General features: G+C 40.1%; 1 protein-coding gene across 1 annotated transcript; it reads right to left on the bottom strand.

The window, feature by feature from the left end:
• Positions 1-881: 881 nt before the first annotated feature.
• Positions 882-19,557, bottom strand: SCP2 (sterol carrier protein 2). Its single transcript, XM_054638013.2, has 16 exons — positions 19,409-19,557; positions 17,834-17,888; positions 17,192-17,263; positions 16,574-16,705; positions 15,814-15,878; positions 14,668-14,794; positions 13,928-13,991; positions 13,565-13,651; positions 12,796-12,946; positions 11,910-12,057; positions 10,240-10,347; positions 7,710-7,863; positions 5,205-5,298; positions 4,476-4,605; positions 2,997-3,076; positions 882-1,757 (listed from the first exon to the last, which is right to left on the bottom strand). Exons 1-16 carry the CDS (start codon positions 19,448-19,450, stop codon positions 1,662-1,664), a joined length of 1,605 nt encoding a protein of 534 aa, XP_054493988.1. The 5' UTR covers positions 19,451-19,557; the 3' UTR covers positions 882-1,661.
• Positions 19,558-19,582: the final 25 nt, after the last annotated feature.

Raw genomic sequence — 19,582 nt, 5'->3', positions numbered from 1 at the left:
TGCTCTTGTATCTTGAGAACTTTTAACAGGACAATTGGAATGCTGCATACAGGAAGGATACCTGGATGGACAGAAGGTTACAAGGGTGTCTCCATGTGACACAGTTAAACAGAATGACCTCTCTGTAAGCTGAGAAGCCTGAAGGTGACAGGACAAAAATATAAACACCAGGAGTGCTCTGAAGTTGCTCACTGTTCTTCCAGTAAAACACAAAGCCCCTCAAAAAAGCCCTCAAAACCTAAGAGGTATAAAACTGCAATGTATAGGATAGAAAAGGAGTGAGTTTAATTCTATATGATGTGTAGGTACATAAACTCATGATCCATGCTAAAAAAGCTGTCCAAGGATTCCAAAAGGTACTGGAAAAACTCATGAAAGACAATCCAAACATATTCACTTCTGGCTCAAATTGGTGAGCTGGGAAAAAAACAAAAGACAATCAGTGGCAGTTAGGAAAGTACTCTGAGTAAACAGATGATTGGCCATCTTCCTCTTCCAATGTACCAACAGGGAGAGAATCCAGGGGGCCAGAAGGATTTTTGGTCTGATGCAGTAGAGCCATTCTAACTGCTCAGCAATCTGTCACCATTCCCAGCAGGAGGCAGAATGATTGGCCTGAATTTGCTCTCTTTTATTATTACTTTCGTTAAGCCAGGGAAGTGAAAGTTTCAGTGTAAGCTCCTCAGCCATAGCCCAAGTATGTGAGGATGTGAGATGTGTCTCCTGGACTGAGATGAAGTTTATGGATGAAGTTTTTAGTGCCTGAGGAGGAAAAAGTGGATGCCTGCAGGTGTCCTTTGTGACAACCTGAATAAAATCCTCAGTTCAGTACATTAACATGAAATCCACGCTTATAAATCTGAGCAAGAGACACACAGAAGAACAGGAAAAGTATATTTAATTTTCTATTAAACTTCCAACCAGAATACATTTTCCCAAAACAGAACTTAAAGCTTTTACATAACTGACAAGAGTTTCATCATGATCAACACCAGCTTTTACCAGGAGAAACCAGGTAATATATTGGTTATCCTCCCTCTCCTGGCAAATCTAATCTGTTTTCAAGGTGAAGTATTATCAAATCCTGTGAACCTCAAAGCAGCATTCTAGTTCCTGCTTACTTCTGGATATTTTGTTTATTTTTTAATTCCAAAGTAGTAATAAGAAAAGTATTTTATAGCAAATTCCTATTCTAAAAAAATGTTAGAGATCCCCTTTACAAGATCATTTTAATGTAAGCAGCAGCAAATTGGAGAGAATGGAAGTCAGAAAGCATTTGTATGATCTGCTATCACAACCTTTATAAAATGCAACTCATTTCATTGATATGCCAAACTATTTATAACTTTCCTCTCTTCCTACCCACCTAATCTCAACAACAGTAAGCAGCCTAATTCAGCTCTAATTTTTACAAATTGTCCATACTGATTAGAACAAAAGCTGTCACAAAGCCCCACCATGTACCATTTTAAATGTTAGTGCCTCAAGCTCAGCCATAGAGAAACTGATGGAAATTGTTAAGAGATTTAAGGTCTCTGACCACAGAATTTAGGTGAGAGAGGTCCAATCAAACCCAGGCTGTGCCATATTATTGATAATGTCTAGTTTAATTCTACTTTTTTGTCAAGAATATCAAGTACTGACTATTTACTCTACTGAGCTCAAAGTTTAGCTTTGCCTGGCTGAAGCTGTAGATTCTGAAGTTTCATTGCCATGCCCATGTTCCCAGAAATCTTCAATTTGCCTTGAAAGAATGCCTGAAAAGAAAGAGAAATTCTGTGAAATGCAATACAACCTATTATCCCAAATGCACCCCTCCAGACAGTTATGGCTTATTATGGATGAGCAGTTTGGTATTTCCAACAGTTCTGGCACCTCACATCCAGCAATAAATGTATTGTCTGACTGCAGAACAGCAAGCTGAGGAAGCTGTATTGTATTTTTGATACCTAAAGAGAATAAACTTGCTTGTTTCTCAGATTATCACAGCCATGGGCCTGTACGTGGAGCAGGCAGAACAGCCCATGGTTGGGTGGTGACTGCTCATAGCAGACAAGCTCATGAATTCAACTGCAGACTATAAAGCCACAGTGACAGTAGTGCCACAACTGATTTCTTAGCTCAATCTTCCTCAGCCTCAACTGGCTTTGTTCCTGATCAATTCAATTTTACAAATGTCTGTTTGTAAAGCAGACATGCAGAAAATTTGGATTTTTTCCTCCAGACCTTGTAAGGAGATAAACTGCATGCACCAGAATATCCAAAATGTAGATGTAAAGCTGGAGTTGCTTCTGAATTTTCTACATGGATATTACAACATTTCTATAATGTGTTTTATCTTAAAACTTCTCCTAGACATGTTTCAGTTTGCAAAATTTACCCCATGATTACCAGACCAAAATCTTGAAACAGTTACCCAGAGCACTTCAAATTTGGAAGCACAGAACAGCAACTTAAAATTAACTTAAACATCTGGTTTACTTGTACACTATGACTGCTTTTGGTGCATAGAGGAATAAAAAAAAATGAAACTAATCAACCAAACAAAACCCCCCCAAACTTGCCACCCAACAACAAAAAATGACAGGCATTCAGTGGATGCTCAGCTCAATTTCTACTTTTCAGTATCAAGGTGACTCCTTACACTAATGTCAGCTATGGGGTAAAGCCCTCCAAAGAAAGAAGGAATGTGGGCCTTTCTCATGGCATGTTGCAAAAACAGGATTGCCTCTTCTCTGCAAACCAAGCACTATTATATCTGGGATTATATTCTGGGATATAACACAGGCCACACCCCTGCAGGCTATCTGACACACATCCCTGTCCTTCTTGATGAATCTCACTTTGAGTGATGTGTTCAGAGCACACCAAGAATTGTCATTTTTCAGATAAGCCATGGCAGTTTTGGATGAAAACATTCAAATTATTTAAACTTAAGCACATTCAAAACAAACCAAACCTGGTTTACCTGATCAGGTAATCTTTGCTGTACTTACTGTCTGAGGGTTCATTTTGCCAGTCATGAGTGCCAGCAGATCTGTGTCAGCCATGGTGATTGTACAATCTGCCTTCTTATCTGCAAGACAGGAGAAGAATGAAGATTCAAACTCAGAAATGAAACACTTAGAGGAGTTACAACTGTGTGGAGCATCCCTTCAGACCACAGGTCAGCAAATGATATCTGAAGGATGTACAAGCAAGAGCCATTAAAACAATACCAGCAAGAGGCAGCTGGGCCACCTTGTAGCACAGAGCACCTCAACAGTGGAGAAAGATGGGCCTTCCTGAAAAGCAAATTAATTCATTGAAAATCAATAACAATTACCTGTATCCAGACAGAATGCTCATTGCAAGCACTGATAAGCATTTTTCAGCTTTATCAAGCTTATATTTGCTAGTATGAAGATCAGCTTGGAATAGATGAGTTTTCCACTGGGACACTCTCTTAAGATGTTCATTACTGACATTTCAGGCATTTCCTGCCCTCTCCTTCCATGGGAACAACATGTGCATTCTGAAAGCACTCATTTGAATTCTTTCAAGTACAGAAGTTTCTAGGATCTTCTTACTAAAGTAAGCTGAAAATTTGTTTTAATAAACTCTGACATAAATACTTATATGTAAACCAAAGGGCTAAAATCTGCACACATCTTTTCCTTCACTCATCTTATTATTAGATTGAAATCTTTGACAAATTGCTGCCCATGCAACAGAAGACTGTGGTCTTCTTTTTGTAATAACATAACAGTGAATTTCTGAATCAAATCCCCATCATGTTTTTAATTAAAAGTTTGTGTTGCAGGTTCATGCATATATCAGATTTTGAGGACTGGCTCTTGCCTTTGGGTTTGTTTTTTTTTCATTTTCATTACTAGGGTGTGTGACTTCAGATTTGTGACAAGACATTTTCATGGCAAGGGTACAAATCTTGTGTTCTCAATATTTTGATGGGGCTCCCCAACACCACCCAGTCTGTTTCTTATTTCAAAATGGAACTGGAAGTTTATGTCAGCTGATACAGCACTGAAACCAATCAAGTTTTGTTGTTTAACTACCTGCAGAGAAGTAACTTGACAAGGCAGATCAGTTTACTGCCTACCAGTGTCTCCAACAAAGCAACTGAAGAAACAGCTACAAATTACATTTTTGGCCCAAATTTTAAGAGGTGAGAGCAACAAAATCCCAAAGGTTTGATTTTCACTTTTTTTGTTTTCATTCTGATTCCTGTGAAATCATATCACAGATCTGTCTTAGCCTCTAAGAAAATACACTATTATCTCCAGACAGATTCAGAGTAGAAGCTGTTTAGTTCTTGGCTGAAACACCATGGATTAAAAGTGTCAGTAATTAGAAAGTTTAAAATTAAGGTAGCTCTACATAATTTTTGCTCAAGGTGACTACAACCTGAACAGAATATGAGTCTGTATTCATTAGTTTTATGTGTGTTCTGAATGACATAATAAAAGAGCACTGACCTGAATTAACTGCCACAGAGCCTTTACCATTTTTCACATCTACTATCCAAGTTGCTTCTTTCCCACCAGGACCATCTTTTACTTTGAAGGCAAAGATTCCACCAATTTTCTTAACAAATTGCTCTCCTTCCTGTAATGGCCATGGAATGAGAAAGTAATTTACTTCAACATAATTTTCAGTTAGTCTTAATTTAACAAAAGTAATTAAAAACCTTCACCATTTCTACTAACATAAAAATATCTATTCCTCCCACTAGGCATCATTTAAACAACCATCAAAAAATCTAAACAAACAAAAAACCTCAAACTATGACTATCTATATTGAAAACTATTAAACTAAGAAAAATAGTCCTAATAGCCTTGTCCTGACATGAGTTTGACAAAATGCAATTTCTTCTCCTAATCACACTTAAAAGGCAAGCACCTAACCCCAAACACAAAGTTCTTTGGTTAGTTAGCAAACTCCTCACCTATAATCTAAACTTGCCTCCACTGAAGTATCCTTATGCAGGTAGTAACTATCTGGGAAAAAGGTGACTTAAAATCATGGCAGAGTGTAAAAGGCTTCTTTTACAAAGAATTGTAAAAATTACAAAATCCAATCTATAGCATTTATTTCAATGAGCAGTCCCAAAGAAGTGGTGGATGCTAATACATTCCCAACAGGCTTCACACACATTCTGTTATCAATTAAAATCCTGCTGTAGGTAAAAGAAGTAGCCAGATACCTCTTGGAGCTTCTTTTCAATCTCTTTGAAGACCAGGTGTGCTTTAAATCCATCAACTGCTGCACTGAGAGGCACAGCTGCAATGCGGCCATTGCTGAAACAAAAACCCCATTAATTTAAACACTTGAAATCACATTTTCAACGTCTTCAAATGATCACCAATGGGCCTAACACCAGCATGGAACATTTCATTAGTACAAAGCAACTCTGGTATCAAAGTGAAGCTTGCTCTCTTGATAGCCTGAATTACAATCACTCCAGATATCTGGGTGTTCGGTGTGGATGAACTGAAGATTAATTTTACAATGGAAGTAAATCATTAATCTTATTCTTGATACTCTGGAGAAATCACCCTGCATGGCCTGATAGCAATATGAAACCCAGTTCTTGATTCCTGCAGGGGCACACAGAGCCAAGGTATAGAGAAATGTCCTAAGAAATGGCAATTTAAGGAGCAGGAGGAACAGGTTCCCTGCTATCACCACCTCTTGGCAGCAGAGCCCAGAACTGTGGTCAGGGTTGATAGTGCTGAAGTGATAGAATTGCTCAGGAAATGCTGCTGGAGCTTACTGGGGTGGCAGTGACACTGCTCTGCAGATGTGTGACAGGGTGGCCAGAGTGGACCCTGTCTTGTCTAAGGAGACACATCCATTTTGCTAATAAACCAAGGCTGTACTAACAGGATGGACACTGTAAAGTTCAGAAAAAGCCACCAAACAAAAAGCAGAACCGTTTCAAAAACTAATGCAAAACTGATCAAGTCTTGATTCACGTTCTTATCAGCTATTACTAAAGCCACAGGCCTGATCTGGAACCAGTGACTGTATTGTAGGAAACTGGTGTGAAGGATCTCCATAAACATGGAGTTTCACCACCTTTCCCTTAATTTCACAATGCACATCATCACTCAGTTACATAAGGGGCACATCAGCCGCTCTGTTCCATTCCAAAGTCTGACACACATTGGTGCAACTCCCTGTGTCAGGGATCTCCCACACAGAGCCTTTGGGAGAACTAAGGGGCTTTAAGCTTCTCTAGGATAAGATGAAATGAGCATTGCTAAGATTTTTCTGGGTTGAGTTGTACTTAAAACAGTATTTTAAAAATCCTGAACACCAGTGAAGGTGAAATGAGCTACAGTAAATTAGACTTAAGTTTCTTCAGGAGAAATATTATCTGTATATGAAAAGCTCTCTCTGACAGGAAGGACTACTTCTAGCAGCACCTCAAGGCTGATGATACAGAAATAGCAACATTTTCCATGAAGTGACAGTATTTTTAAAGACAAAGCTCAAAGCAATGGGAAAAGGTGTACTCCCTGTAACAGCCTTTTCCCTTCAGATGTAAAACTGTACCAACACCCACTGACAAGTTACGTGAACATGTTTGAAGAGAATCCATCAGAAGACATATTTTTCCTCACATGGTACAACCTCTTATGGATTAAAAAAGAGACAGAATTATCACTCCTGACACCACAAAAAATCACTGCTGCAGCCCTTCAAAGTTCAGTGGCTTCTCTCTCATCACCTCTTCCACAGGCTATATTGTCACCTCCCAGGAATTGCACAGGTATAGCTGAAACAGATGTTAGAAATATCAGCTGGGAGGGAGGGGTGTGTTTCTTTCTGAAAGGCCATGTATGATAAATTCTGCTGTTCACAGGTTTTCAGAGAAAACAAAGCACTGGGATTGAGCTTTAAAAGCCGTAACACCCACAATAACCATGCCTTTCTAAGGAAAGCTGAAATTGAAAATGTAAAGGGAACTGTATCGTAAGTGTCCCCTGAAATACCAGAATATAAATTATAAGTGTTTTCTCTCAATTTCTGTCCATTTGAGCACTGGGTTCTAGCAGAATGCAGACACCTTCATATCAGTGCTCTCCCATTCTGAAATATGCTACAATTGCAAGAGCTCAATTTGTAGCGAGTAACAGCCCAGAACTCTAAGGAATTACAGTATCACATGAAACAGGGCTGAAAGCAATCCTTCACAGAGCTAAACCAGTAACAATTCTAGCAGTGAAAGCAGTGGTTTCTCTGTTCCCATGAATGTCTCGCTGGTTTTGGCAGATACCTAGTTTCAATTAGTCGCTTTTAATGTGTCTTGTTTTATTCTTGGAATGGTTTTTATTTGGTGGCTTTTTTCCTCGGAACATCGCTCTTCCTCATTGAGGAATGGCTCCACATGAGCCATTTCTACAAGCCGGTGCGAGCTTTTCAATAACTCTCAATGTGCTCAATGTGACACGAGAGTGTGTGAATTTTAACCTCAGTACAGACGTGCAGTGCTGCAGGAACACAGCAGTGTTTAATTTACAGCGGCAATAACTCCAAAAGAACGAAGCCGTGAGGGCGCAGGCAGCAGGACAGCCAGGCTGGGCCGGCAGCGCTCTCCCCGCGCTCCGTGCAGCTCCAGCCGAGCGCTCCGGAAGGCCTGGCGGCGCAGCCGCGGCTCCCCCCGTGCCGGGCGAGCCCCCGGCGTGTGTCAGCCCCGGCTCACCTGCTGTCCCGGGGGAAGCCCATCCTGAAGAGCGTCACCACCACGGCGCCGCCGAGCCCCAGGTTGTGCTGCAGCGCGACCTTCGCCCCCGGCACCTGGCGCCGCCCCGCCAGCCCGCGCAGCTGCCAGCACAGCTCCGCGCACTGCGCCAGCCCTGAAACATCGAGCGCAGAGCCGGCTCAGCCCGCGGCCTGCCCGCCGCGCACCCGGGAACGGCTCTGGGAAACTCCCAGCTAGGGAACTGGTGAAAAATGCATGCATTTTATGACTGGCTTTTTGCAAATAGTAAAATGAATATTATATGTGTTGTGTTAGAAAGTAATGCTGTATTAATTCTCTTAAGTAGTGTGTGAAATATAGTTTTAGGTTATAAAAAATGTTAAAATAGAAACTATGCTATGTAGGATACTTTGTTTAAAGAAAGGACTCGCAGCGAGGTAGCAGCCACAGGACATCTAAATCTTTCAGAGAGAAAGCATTTTTTGCCCTCTTATCAGAAGAAAGGAACTTCTTCCCGCCTCGAAGGCGCTGTTAGGATTCAGAGGAAGAAGCTGACCGCTGACCAGACAGAATCCTGTATTTGAATGGAATTTATGCATCATGTATGAAGTGTATGAATATGCAACAGGCTATTGCTTTTAAGGGTTAATCCTTTGTTAACGTGTGTCCTTTTTCAGGCTCGTGCTGCCCAGAAAAAGGTACCCAGACTGTCTGTAACTCTTTGTTTTTGTTGTCTCATATTGTCCTAATTCAAATTGTCCAAATTATTATTACTCTAATTGTATTACTATTTTTATAACCATTTTATTACTATTAAACTTTTAGAATTTTAAAAACAAGTGATTGGCGTTTTTCACAGAACTGGATGTTTCCAGTCCCTGGGAAACCCAAAGGAAGGGGAATCCCTCTGCCCAGCAGCCCTGACACTCTGTGATTATGTTCACCCTCTGCCATGCCATCAGCTCTCTCTGCAGCCAGGCCCGCTCCGGGAGAATCCCGGAGTTCATTCGGTTGGAAAAGAGCTCCGAGACCATTGAGACCAGCCCAGGACCAAGCACCGAGTGCAGCATGTCCTTCCTTCAACTCTCCACCACCACCCAGGCAGCCCATTCCAATGTTTAACCATCCTTTCTGTGTCAGAATTCCTCTGGATGTCCAGCCTAAACCTCCCTAGCACAGCTTGAGGCTGTATCCTTTCATCCTCTGGTTACAACCCTTCTTCCAGGGAGTTGGAGAGAATGAGAAAGTCCCCCCTGAGCCTCCTCTTCTCCAGGCTGAGTGCCCCCAGGAATTCCTCACAGGATTTGTGCTCCAGACCTTCTCCCAGCTCCATTGCCCTTCTCTGCACATTCCTCACACTTTTCTCCTTTCCCCCATCCCTTCCTTTCCCTTCCCCTGGACAATGCACAGGTCTTTGGACAAGGCAGACAAGCAATCTGCATTTCATGTACAGAATTGTACATGTAGCCAACTGACACATTATGAAGAAGTTAAGAAGTTTTAAAATTCCAGTCCTAGGTGAGAATGAACAGGTTTCATTCACATTCTCTCAGCCTCAAGGAGAGGTGTGCACTGTGGTACAGCCTGCCCTGCAATGGTTTGGATATTTCAGAGGATTTACATGACCCTTGCTTAGCATGTAACTGGCCTCAAGAGTGTTTGCAAGGGAAATGAAGCTGACAGGCTAAGACTTGTCATTTTCTTCATTTTACTGACTCTTCCTCCATCCCATGGCACTGGAGAGGCAAGAATGGCACAAAGTGCCTCTGCTTCTATCACTGTGTAACTGACAAAAATTAACATAAACCCGGCAATGCAATACTCTCACTCTGTTACAGATATCCACAGTCTCATTATCTGGAACCCTTTTCCTCCAAAGTTTCCTAACACTTCCTCTGGCCCCCACACTTAACTGCATATTGTAGTTACAACTGTTTAGATTAAGATTTGGGGTTTCACAAGGTTTCATCTTCTCCAGTTTTCTGATAACTTCTCATTTCCAAATTCACCCAAGGAGGGTGAATTGTCTTCACAAATCCAACACATTTTGTCCAAGAGCCAACTCATTTAGAAACAAGAACAGCAGTTTAAAGAAAGGAAAAAAAAAAAAACCCAAAACAAACAAAAAAAAGGGGAAACCTATGTTGCTGGGAAATGGTGACCAAGTGAGCTTCTGTTATAAACATCAGATAAATATTTTGACATCCAAGACTTAACAAAATAGGCTCTAGTACAGCTAACAATGGTACAGGCTATTCAGAGGCAGGAAAAATCTCCAAAACCAGAATTTTAAAGGATGACATCATATTAGAACAGTTGTTCAAATATTATTCAGAAGCTGTACTATTGAGCAATTCTTTAGGAAGATTAAGCTGTGTAACCCTGCTCCAACACTTGGATTATTTGGAAAGAAGACTTGAGGGAAGAAGCTTTGAGGCCCTCACATTTCAAGCACAGGTGGGAAGCACCTGCCTGCTCAAGAGCTGTATCTCTTATCTAATGGGTGTGATTAAATGAAGGTTTTGCATACCTGTGGCACCAAGAGGGTGTCCCTTGGAAATCAACCCACCACTGGGATTAATAACCCATTTTCCTCCATAAGTATTGTCTCCTCTGTCGATCAGGTCACATGCTCTTCCTATAAAACAGTATTCATGTAAGAAAAATGTTCTTTTTGTATTTGTAAGTGATTTTTCAGTTCTCCTGTAACTTACCAGAGGTGCTACATGTCAGTCAAACCCTAGGAAATGTTACAGCTCATCTTTTACAAAGAGCAAAAATTGGCCAAACTACATTAATGAGACTTGCTCATACCATTGGAGAAAGCATAACATGGAAGAGAAGCATTTGGTACAAAAGTTGTTTTTAATTTGCAGCTGAATTATTCTGTTGGTGTATACAGCATTATGATGTAATCAGTATAATGAAGCTATTTATATTTTGTTCATGAAACTGCAGTGATAATTACATTTTTTGTAAGTTGTAATTTGTGACCCCCAGGACTTTGAATGTGAGCACCAAGTTGAACACAAACCCTCGCCACAAAGGCCGACTAATGGTACCTTGGGCTGTATTAAGACATCAAAATAGTGAATAAAACCACTCAGAAGACTAATATTCAGAATTATTTAGCTTTCCAGACTACAGACAATTCTCCCTTTTAACCAGGCTCTTACTCATTTATTCTTGTACCAGCTTCTCCAGCCTGCATTAACACTGAAGTGTAAAAAGATCTGTCATGGCTCCATGGTGCCAATAAATGAGAATACCAGGTTAGATTTGCCCATCTAAATCCTCAGTGGTTTATGCCATTTCATTAATCTTTATGCCCAATTATCTATCATTCCAAGATAAGTCTCATATACTATTAAGGCCAGACTGACAAAGGGTTGTGAGAGCAGCACTATTAAATAACCATGCACAAGGCTAATTAGTCAAATAGACAAGTACCACCAGGATTACTCTGCATCAATTAAAGGAATGAACCTAAAGAGCTTAATGCACTTGTTTAAATATGTCAAACATTTACCATTTTTGCATTTTGTCAGCAAAAATGACAGTAGAATGCAGATATTAAAAGGCAAACACATAAGCCTTCCTGGAGTTCCATGTCTGTTTCAGTAAGAAAGCTCAGACCTAATATACCACCTAGTGCCAGAATATGGTATTTCCTCACAGTTAGTTAAAAACAAATTAGAGAAAGATAATATCAGATGATAATCTTTGCAAAACAAGAATATGTTTACAATTTAAATACATCATGAACTGAAATAGCATTTCAATGCATTATTTATTTGAAATCATAAAAAACCCTCTTCAGCAGAAAACTTTAATGATTTTACTTACAGACACAGAGCTAAATTCTGCTGCCATTGAATCTGTTGCAAATTCACTGACATCAAACTAATCTGAGCATTGTTACACACTTGACTTTAGATGCACATTGACAATTTGCCAATAAATCTGAGGCAAAGATGTTTCAAAGATCAGTGACTGGCTAAGGCCCCCCACAGGCAATTCTTGTCCTATATTTATCTTCTTAAAAGGAAATACACAGATGGAGGGAAATCTTGGGGTAAGATTATGATAGAATGCAGCTCCAAAAAAGGGGCCTAAGACTGAGATCACAGGAGTTCTTAATTTGGGTATTCTTGGTGCTTTCCATTTTAATAAAACAATTATCTCCATTGCTGCTATTACCTTCTGGACACAGTCCCAGAGCTTCATAGGTGATGAACTCATTAACTGAGAAGCAGTCATGAAGTTCAATCACATCAACATCTGTAGGTTTCAGCCCTGCTTTTTCAAAACATTTTTGTGCAGCATTTTTAGTCATGTCATAGCCAACCTGAAAAAAAAGGAAAAATTCTATGTTAAAATATCATTACAGAAGTATAGCTCACAGTTTAAGTTTTACACTTAACTGTGCTTCTAGAGATCTGGTCAGTGAAAGAAGGAGATGGTATTCTGATTTATTTTAATGCATCACATGTCAGAGTTTGATATTCATACAATAAAAATTGTCTAGAAAGAAATAACATGTTCTAAGGCTTATTGCTGGCATGCAAAACCTTTCTGGGGAATATCCTCTATTTCCTTAACCTTGATCACAACCCAAATTGTTCCTTTGCATGACTCAGACCAACAGCCTTGAAACAAATCCTCAAATTGCACTGTTACCTTTTTCTATGATCCACCTGTTTTAAATTTCATTACTATTATAAAGAGAAAAATTAAAGGAATTTTCTTTTGCTGTAAAGTTGTTTAAAAAATAGCCTGTAAATAATTGGTTAAAAACTAGGTTTCTGATAGCCTATTTATAAGTTACTTATTATCATTCCACAATCATACTCTTTGCTTATTCCATACCTGTCCAAATGAAATCAATTTTACATTCACCACACAGCATAATATGTTTGCTCACTGACATGAAAATGTTTATAGCATCACTAGGACTTGCAGGTACTTAAAAAAAACCCAAAATCAAACAAAAAAACCCCACAAAATGCCAACCCAAAACCATAAACAAAAAACCTCAGAAAAACCACCCCAATGAGTACCAGGGAATACAGAATTGTAAACCTACCATCCTCATACAACTGTTTCCTTCAAATGTGCTTGGATAATCAGTTGCCATCACCTGTGCTAGAATTTCCACAGCTTTTGGCTGCAATTGATGCCTTTTCACAAACTCCTCATTAGCCAAAACTGCAGCTGCAGCACCATTTGATGTTGGACTGATTGAAAGAAAAATAATGATGTTATTGTTCTAAATCAGTAATGTCAATCTTCATTAGACTGTTGATCTTCCATAGATTTATCTTTTAATACATACAAAAAAACCCAACAAACAAAACTCCACTTTCTTTGGCTGCTACCACTGAAACTATAAATTCCATCAGTGCTTATTGGACACTTTCAGTAATGTTTATAGCAGACATTTGAAAATCATTACGTCAAAATAGAAATGTGTCATTAAGGTTTTTCAATTTAGGACAAATCAAAGCTTCTACTTGGCTATAAACATATATAAACATATATACACCCTCCAGGAGTGCTCAGGAAAGGCTGAAGGGAAGAATTAACAGTTAACAGCAATGGATGCACGTTAGTAAAAGAACATAATTACATTAGAACCCCAAAGTACAAAACTTCTTTCAGCTCACTGTATTACACTGAGAGCAAGTACCTAGTGTTTTGTCATTTCAGATTTTCCACATTTATTTATAAAAAGTTTTACCTAAAGCAATCTGTAAATTATAATTAACACTCAAACAGACTTTATTTAAACAGATGTCCTACCATATTTGTCTTAACATCAAGATCTATTTCACAATGCAAAGTCCTCTCCTTACCAACACTGTAAGACAGTCAAGTAATCAAAAATTTTGCGAGAATGCAGAACTTCATCTAACGTGTACTCCTTTTGGAACTGGGAATACCTAAGGGAAACACACAGGTGCCATCTCAGACTGAGCAGTACACATACCAATATCACATTATTAGGCAGCTATAGAGCTCTCTTTACAAAGTATAAGGCACTGGATAGAGAATTCGTTTTTCATATATTTCTAGAATAATTGATTTCTTTTCTCATTCCATATTAATGAATATATGCTGAAAATATTCTGAACATATTCTAAAAATACTACTTTGTTGTGAATGAATTTTTTTAGCAAGCAGGGATGTTGACTATGGAGGCAGAGTACGTGACTCACGGGTTGTTGGTTGAATGGCTGTGGTTCTTCCATGCAATTTTCGCAAAGTATTCTGGATTTGTCCCTGAAAAGGGGAAAAAAACCCTGTGTTTAAATACTTTGTTTGCTCAAACAGTGCTGACATAACAGTTTAAATATTGTGTCATATAAGAATCTGACCTTTACAAGCATCTTTACAAGAGACACATTCTTATGAAGACTTTCCTTAGATCTCACCTGAGGTTTCAAAATTAGATAAAGACTACTAAACATGGCTGAGTTTCAGCTGACAGAACAACCCACTTGCATATTTAAGTCTCACATAAAAACACAGAAAAGAAGCGCATTTTATTTGATGTATTATTCTACTACTGAAACTTAAATGATCATTTTCCTATCAGTGCAAAACAGCTGCAGTGAAATTGTAGAGTCTAAGTCTATATTTTTTTTCGTATAATAGCCTAAAAGTGCAAATAAAAGATGCACAACAGGCCAGGCTGTTACCTTGGAGCCAATTTCCTTGTCTGGTCAGGGTAGCAAACAGCAGTGGCAGCAGCCTTGTACTAGGTATTAAATCAAATCAAATACCCAACAGCTTTTGCCAAACAGTTCAGCCCCATGCCCATCTACCTATCCTAAGGCACAGGGATCAAATGCAGGGAGTTATGCAACCTTAATGCTATCATTTCATAAAACAAAATCCTATTACTTTTAAATCACTTCATAAAGAGAAGACAATGAAAAAATGTATTTTAACAGACCATATTTCTCCATATGTTCTTTGCCAGCACTTGCAAACATCTGAGGTGCCACTGGAGCACTTGCTAGGCCATATTTATTTATCATAATTTCCAAATGTTTGTCCATAGGATTAGTTCTGTCTGCAAACTGAAAACAGAAATACAAAGCAATTGACAATTTCTTTTTTTTCCCAACATCATCACAAAACTGTCACAGATTTCAAACAAATGATAGGTTTTTCTAATATTTTAATAAGTCCCTGGGCAGTATGCTGCACTTCAGAGACATGATCAGAAGTATAGATAATTTCCCAGCTATAAAAAAAAGGAAATAAGCAGAAAATGCTTGACATTATAACCACTGCACTGATTCATGGCAAGAATCGCTGCTACATGATTTTAATCACAGTCACTATTTTCAGCAGGGGACTTTAGGTATTTTTCACCTCACTTAAAATCCTACCATTTACATAGCTTCAAGTTATAAAATTAATACTCTAGTAGTATTTTCAATTAAGCTTAGATGAAATATTGTAAAACATGTTAAAAGATAACTCTTTCTCATTTTTATCACTTGCTAAATTTAACATTTTTCCCCCAAACCTCTTGAATATATTATCGAATTTGGCAGTTCTGCAGTTAAATGACATATGGGCTCTAATATTGCTTGCCTTAAGGCAAAACACAAACAAACCCACACACACTTCTCCAGTAAAAACAAATAAGAGTCAAGAAGCCCTCAGTTTTTGGGAGAGTGTGTTAAGATGTCAACTGAGTAAGCATCAGAGCAGCAGAGCCAGAATCTTTCTTTGATTTGCTGTTGTTGAGAAAGACACTTCAGTTACTCAAAGCTTCAGCATTTTATCTGGTATTTTCCTTTTCCCCCACTAACCCAGCCTTTAACATAATCTTGGTGAAATAGAACAAACATGACACATGGATTTTGCATGGGATGTTTTAGAATTTCTTTTTTATAGTATGTCATAGCTGCCATCAGAATCACAGAACTCACTAAAAGATTATTTAGATCAAACTAATGGTTTCTTTTGTCATCATCTACAGGAACACAGTAAAGCAAGTGGTGTTATTGATAATACATCTCAGAGAATGAGGAAGAAGTGCATCTCATGTACAAACAGAAACACATCAAGTGTTTCAGACACTTACACCTGAAGCAAGAGATCCTTTTGCCATCCTCTCAAAGCCAAGTGCCAGAACACAGTCTGCCAAACCTTAAAATAAAATAAAATTTGTGGCTATTTAAAGCACAATGTGATTATAAAAGACACTGGGTACTAACAACTAATCCATTACAAGATATGTACACAAACACCTGCCAGCTGCTCTTCCTTCCTCCTTCATTTTTGAAAGAGTTACATTAAGATGGACAAGGTATTGATACAAAGATATCGATACCTAAGAGTGAAAGATCACTACAGCATTGGAGTTTATTTTTAACTGTCTGACAGCAACTCTCATAGATAAGCAAGCATTTATGTCTCAGTTACAAATACTAAACAATCATACACAGTGTTACTATGGTTGTCATTACAGAAACATCAGCATCAGTGCAAGAAAGTATCAAAGTCCACAAACGAACTGCAAAAATAGGAGGAAAGACTAATCTGATGGTTCAAAGCAGGTCTGTCAGCCTGCTCTCTCCCCTCCCTTCCAAAAACATGGTAGTTAAACACTTGAAGTAACTTCAAGCTAAAAGAAAAAAGCTAAGCTTTTCAGCAGATTCTTCTTTTAGTGCCTGCAGTACTCTAATGCCACTTGTTCTGCACTCCTGCAAACAGTTACTGCAGAAACACTTAACTGGCAGAACTGATTAGGTTCATACTCAGGACATGACACAGGAAAAGACAGGTACACCCTCATACACCATCCTACTGCATCTCTGAGGTCACAGAGCAGAACAACCCACCTCCTTCTACAAGCTGTCTGGCCATGAACAAAGCAGTGGCTCCAGTAGCACAGTTGTTGTTAACATTGATGATGGGAATGCCAGTTAGACCCAGACCATGGTAGATTGCCCTCTGCCCAGAGGTTGAGTCACCTTCAAAAGGAAACACAACATTAAAATAAGGCACAAACTAACAAAAGTTCTGCTTTTGCTGCCAGTATGTGCAATGCTACCAATTAAACTGTAATCCTGAACTTCTGAGCTGTCACCTCGAGTATGGCTCTCAGGTATCCACAGTAAAGAACCTCAGAAACAAGATGAAACTCCTCAGATTTTAGAACCAGAAAGGTTTGTCCTGTTTCTGTTTCATGGGCTGTGAATCAAAGGGACATAACTGGACTGGACAGAAGGGTCCCAGGCTTGGGAGCTGCTCTAGGTACCACAGCAGACTGACTCTACTTCAGTTGCCACAACACAATTGCTAATAGAGAACCAGAAGGAAAGTAAATGGGAAAATCTTTTTGGAACAGAAATAGATTTCCCCATAATAGAAAGTTTCTTGATGCCATTCCTCATACTTTATCTACCTAGCAGCCTGCAATTGTTGCAGAAGTCACATCTCAATCAAACAATACTCACCATAAACATAACCCACACATGCCTGCTTCACTGCTGAATAAGGAATCCCAGCATCAGCTAAAGCTGCCTGGCCTAAAAAAAAAAAGTTTAAAAGTTGGAAAAAAAGTTTAAAATTTAAGGTAAAATTAAAAAAAAAAATCAGCTCTCACAACCACAACAAACAAACCTAGAGTAGTATGTATGAGTCTTGCATTCACAAATGAGAGTTGTAGAGATTCCTTATTATATGGTACAAATATGGTCTTGTACCTCAGAAGGACAACTTCATTCTCATAAGGACAATTTCACAGTATTTTGAGTTCTGAACAAGCTTCTCTATCAGAAAATTTCATTCAATCATTTCTGTGCTCATGCCCAAGGTTGTTCATCCCAATGAGAGTAGGTTTTCAATAATATAGGTAAGTATTCAATTATTTAAGTGCACAATCCAGTTTTAAGCTATCCTGCTGACTTCAGCCTGGAAGGGCTGACCTGGACAGGTCAGCTATGGATTTGCTGAAAGTGGTCTGAGTTTTAAATCTGTTTTTTAGATGTATCTATTTATTAAACAGTAGCTTTTCCTTCACGTGTGTAATAAAACTATTGGCTGTAAGACCTAAAAAAACATCAGCAATCAACCAAAATGCTTTATTACTAAATTACCTGCTTCCTTAGCCATGTCAGGATAATCAGCACACTTCTCACTAGGCTTTGAAAACTGGCAAGAGAAAAGGAAGGAAAACAAGCTGAGAATAAATCACCGTGAGATTTAATTCATATTTTGCTCAAATTGGTACATTTAAAAGCTTTAGATTTAATTTAGAAATAAGTTTTAAATAATGCAAAAAAAATGTAATTTCATTGACCCAAAAGTGCATGTACAAAATCTTTACAATTCCCAAGTGCTGCTGCCAGACCCTGCAATGGCAAAAAGGAGAAAATAGTGCAACTTTATGGGAGCTGAGAGCCATTTCTGGTCACTGTTAAAGAAGATCCATGACTATGGAGATGGACAATAATCCTGTCCAAAGCCTGTGGGTGGGACAGAGAATAACTGTAATCTTCACCAATTCATCATAATATTCATTGAAGCTCTGATAAATACTTCCCTTACACTTTTTCTTTCTTTTTTTTTTCTTACAATCCTATTTGTAACAAGAAAATGTTTGTTCTTTGTAGAGAATTTATCATACCTTACTTCTCAACATTGGAGTAGAGGTGACATTTCTATTTTCTTTGCAGTGTAACTCATTAGAGACCATCACAAGTACATGTGGTTTGCATTTTTACATCACTAACAAAAAGTGTCACTGCTAAAAGAAATCCTCATGCTAACTACTTATAATCCTACAAATTATTTGATGTCCCCTGTGAGCCTATGAAAGTCAATTTGCTGCCTCCTTCTGCTTATGTCCCTGACTCCAGTCATTCGTACCACTTGGCTGTACTTTCTGCAGAGCCTCCTTTCATTCATTTAGACAGAGAACCTACACAGCAAAGGTCATAAGAAAAAACAGTTGGCGAGTTGGTCATTGTAGAAGTCTGTATTGATACTGCTTGGGCTAACAGAGAGGAGAAGAGTCCTGACAATTCCTCAAGTCATGCTCAAGTGGTAACTGAGATGATCCACTCCTGAAAATGCAGAGCACTTTTGCTTAATCCTAACTCTAGCCTTAATCATGCCTTGTGGAAACTTGAGGCCAATTCCTCTTGTCCCATCACTCGTTACTTGGGAGAGGAGCCCCACTTGGCTCCACCTGCTCCCGGGGAGCTGCGGAGGAGCTGAGCGGGGCGAACCGTGCGCTCACGGGAACCCCAGGGACAGGAACAGAAAGGCCCCAGGACAGACCCTGCCCTGAGCCCTGTCCCGGGACGGGCCCAGGGCCAGCGGCTGTGGGGACACAGGGACACGGGGACACCGTGCCCGCTGCAGGGCTGCTGTATCGACCCGCTCTGCGGAGCACCACGTTCACCTTGGCCGGGGTCCGGCCTCCCCCGCACCCGAGCGAGGGTGAACTTTGAGCGGAGCCGCTGCCGCCGGGCCGGGACCGGGCTGTGCCAGCGCGCTCCCGAGGAGCCACCGCGTCCCGTGGGGGGCTCCAGCCGCGCCGGGGAGGGCGCGGGCGGCTCCCGCAGCACTTCCCCCGCAGCACTTCCCCCTCAGCGGACAGCCGGGGGGCGCGGCGAGGCCGGCCTGGCGCGGGCCGTGTCCCCCCGCGCACAGACGGGTGCCGGTACCTTGGTCATGCCGACGCCCACTACGAACACCCGGCGCTGCATGATGGCGATGGCGGCGGGACAATCCCTGCTTCTCCCGCTGCTGTCGCCGTGTCCCACGGGCCCTCAGCGACACCGGGGCGGGGGCGGAGCGAGCGCCCGGGGGCCGGGCCCCATGGACCCGCCCCTTAAAGG

The sequence above is a fragment of the Agelaius phoeniceus genome, chromosome 8 (genome assembly GCF_051311805.1).
Source record: "Agelaius phoeniceus isolate bAgePho1 chromosome 8, bAgePho1.hap1, whole genome shotgun sequence".
Lineage (NCBI taxonomy): Eukaryota > Metazoa > Chordata > Aves > Passeriformes > Icteridae > Agelaius > Agelaius phoeniceus.
This window is presented reverse-complemented; position numbering and strand designations above follow the sequence as displayed.

Coding starts and splice junctions, on each gene's coding strand:
- SCP2 (XM_054638013.2), bottom strand. CDS start 19,450: ATGCAGCGCCGGGTGTTCGTAGTGGGCGTCGGCATGACCAAG. Junction 17,889..19,408: donor TGGGCGTCGGCATGACCAAG/GTACCGGCACCC, acceptor TTCTCTTGCCAG/TTTTCAAAGCCTAGTGAGAA. Junction 1,758..2,996: donor GCAAAATGAACCCTCAGACA/GTAAGTACAGCA, acceptor CTTTCTTTTCAG/GCATTCTTTCAAGGCAAATT.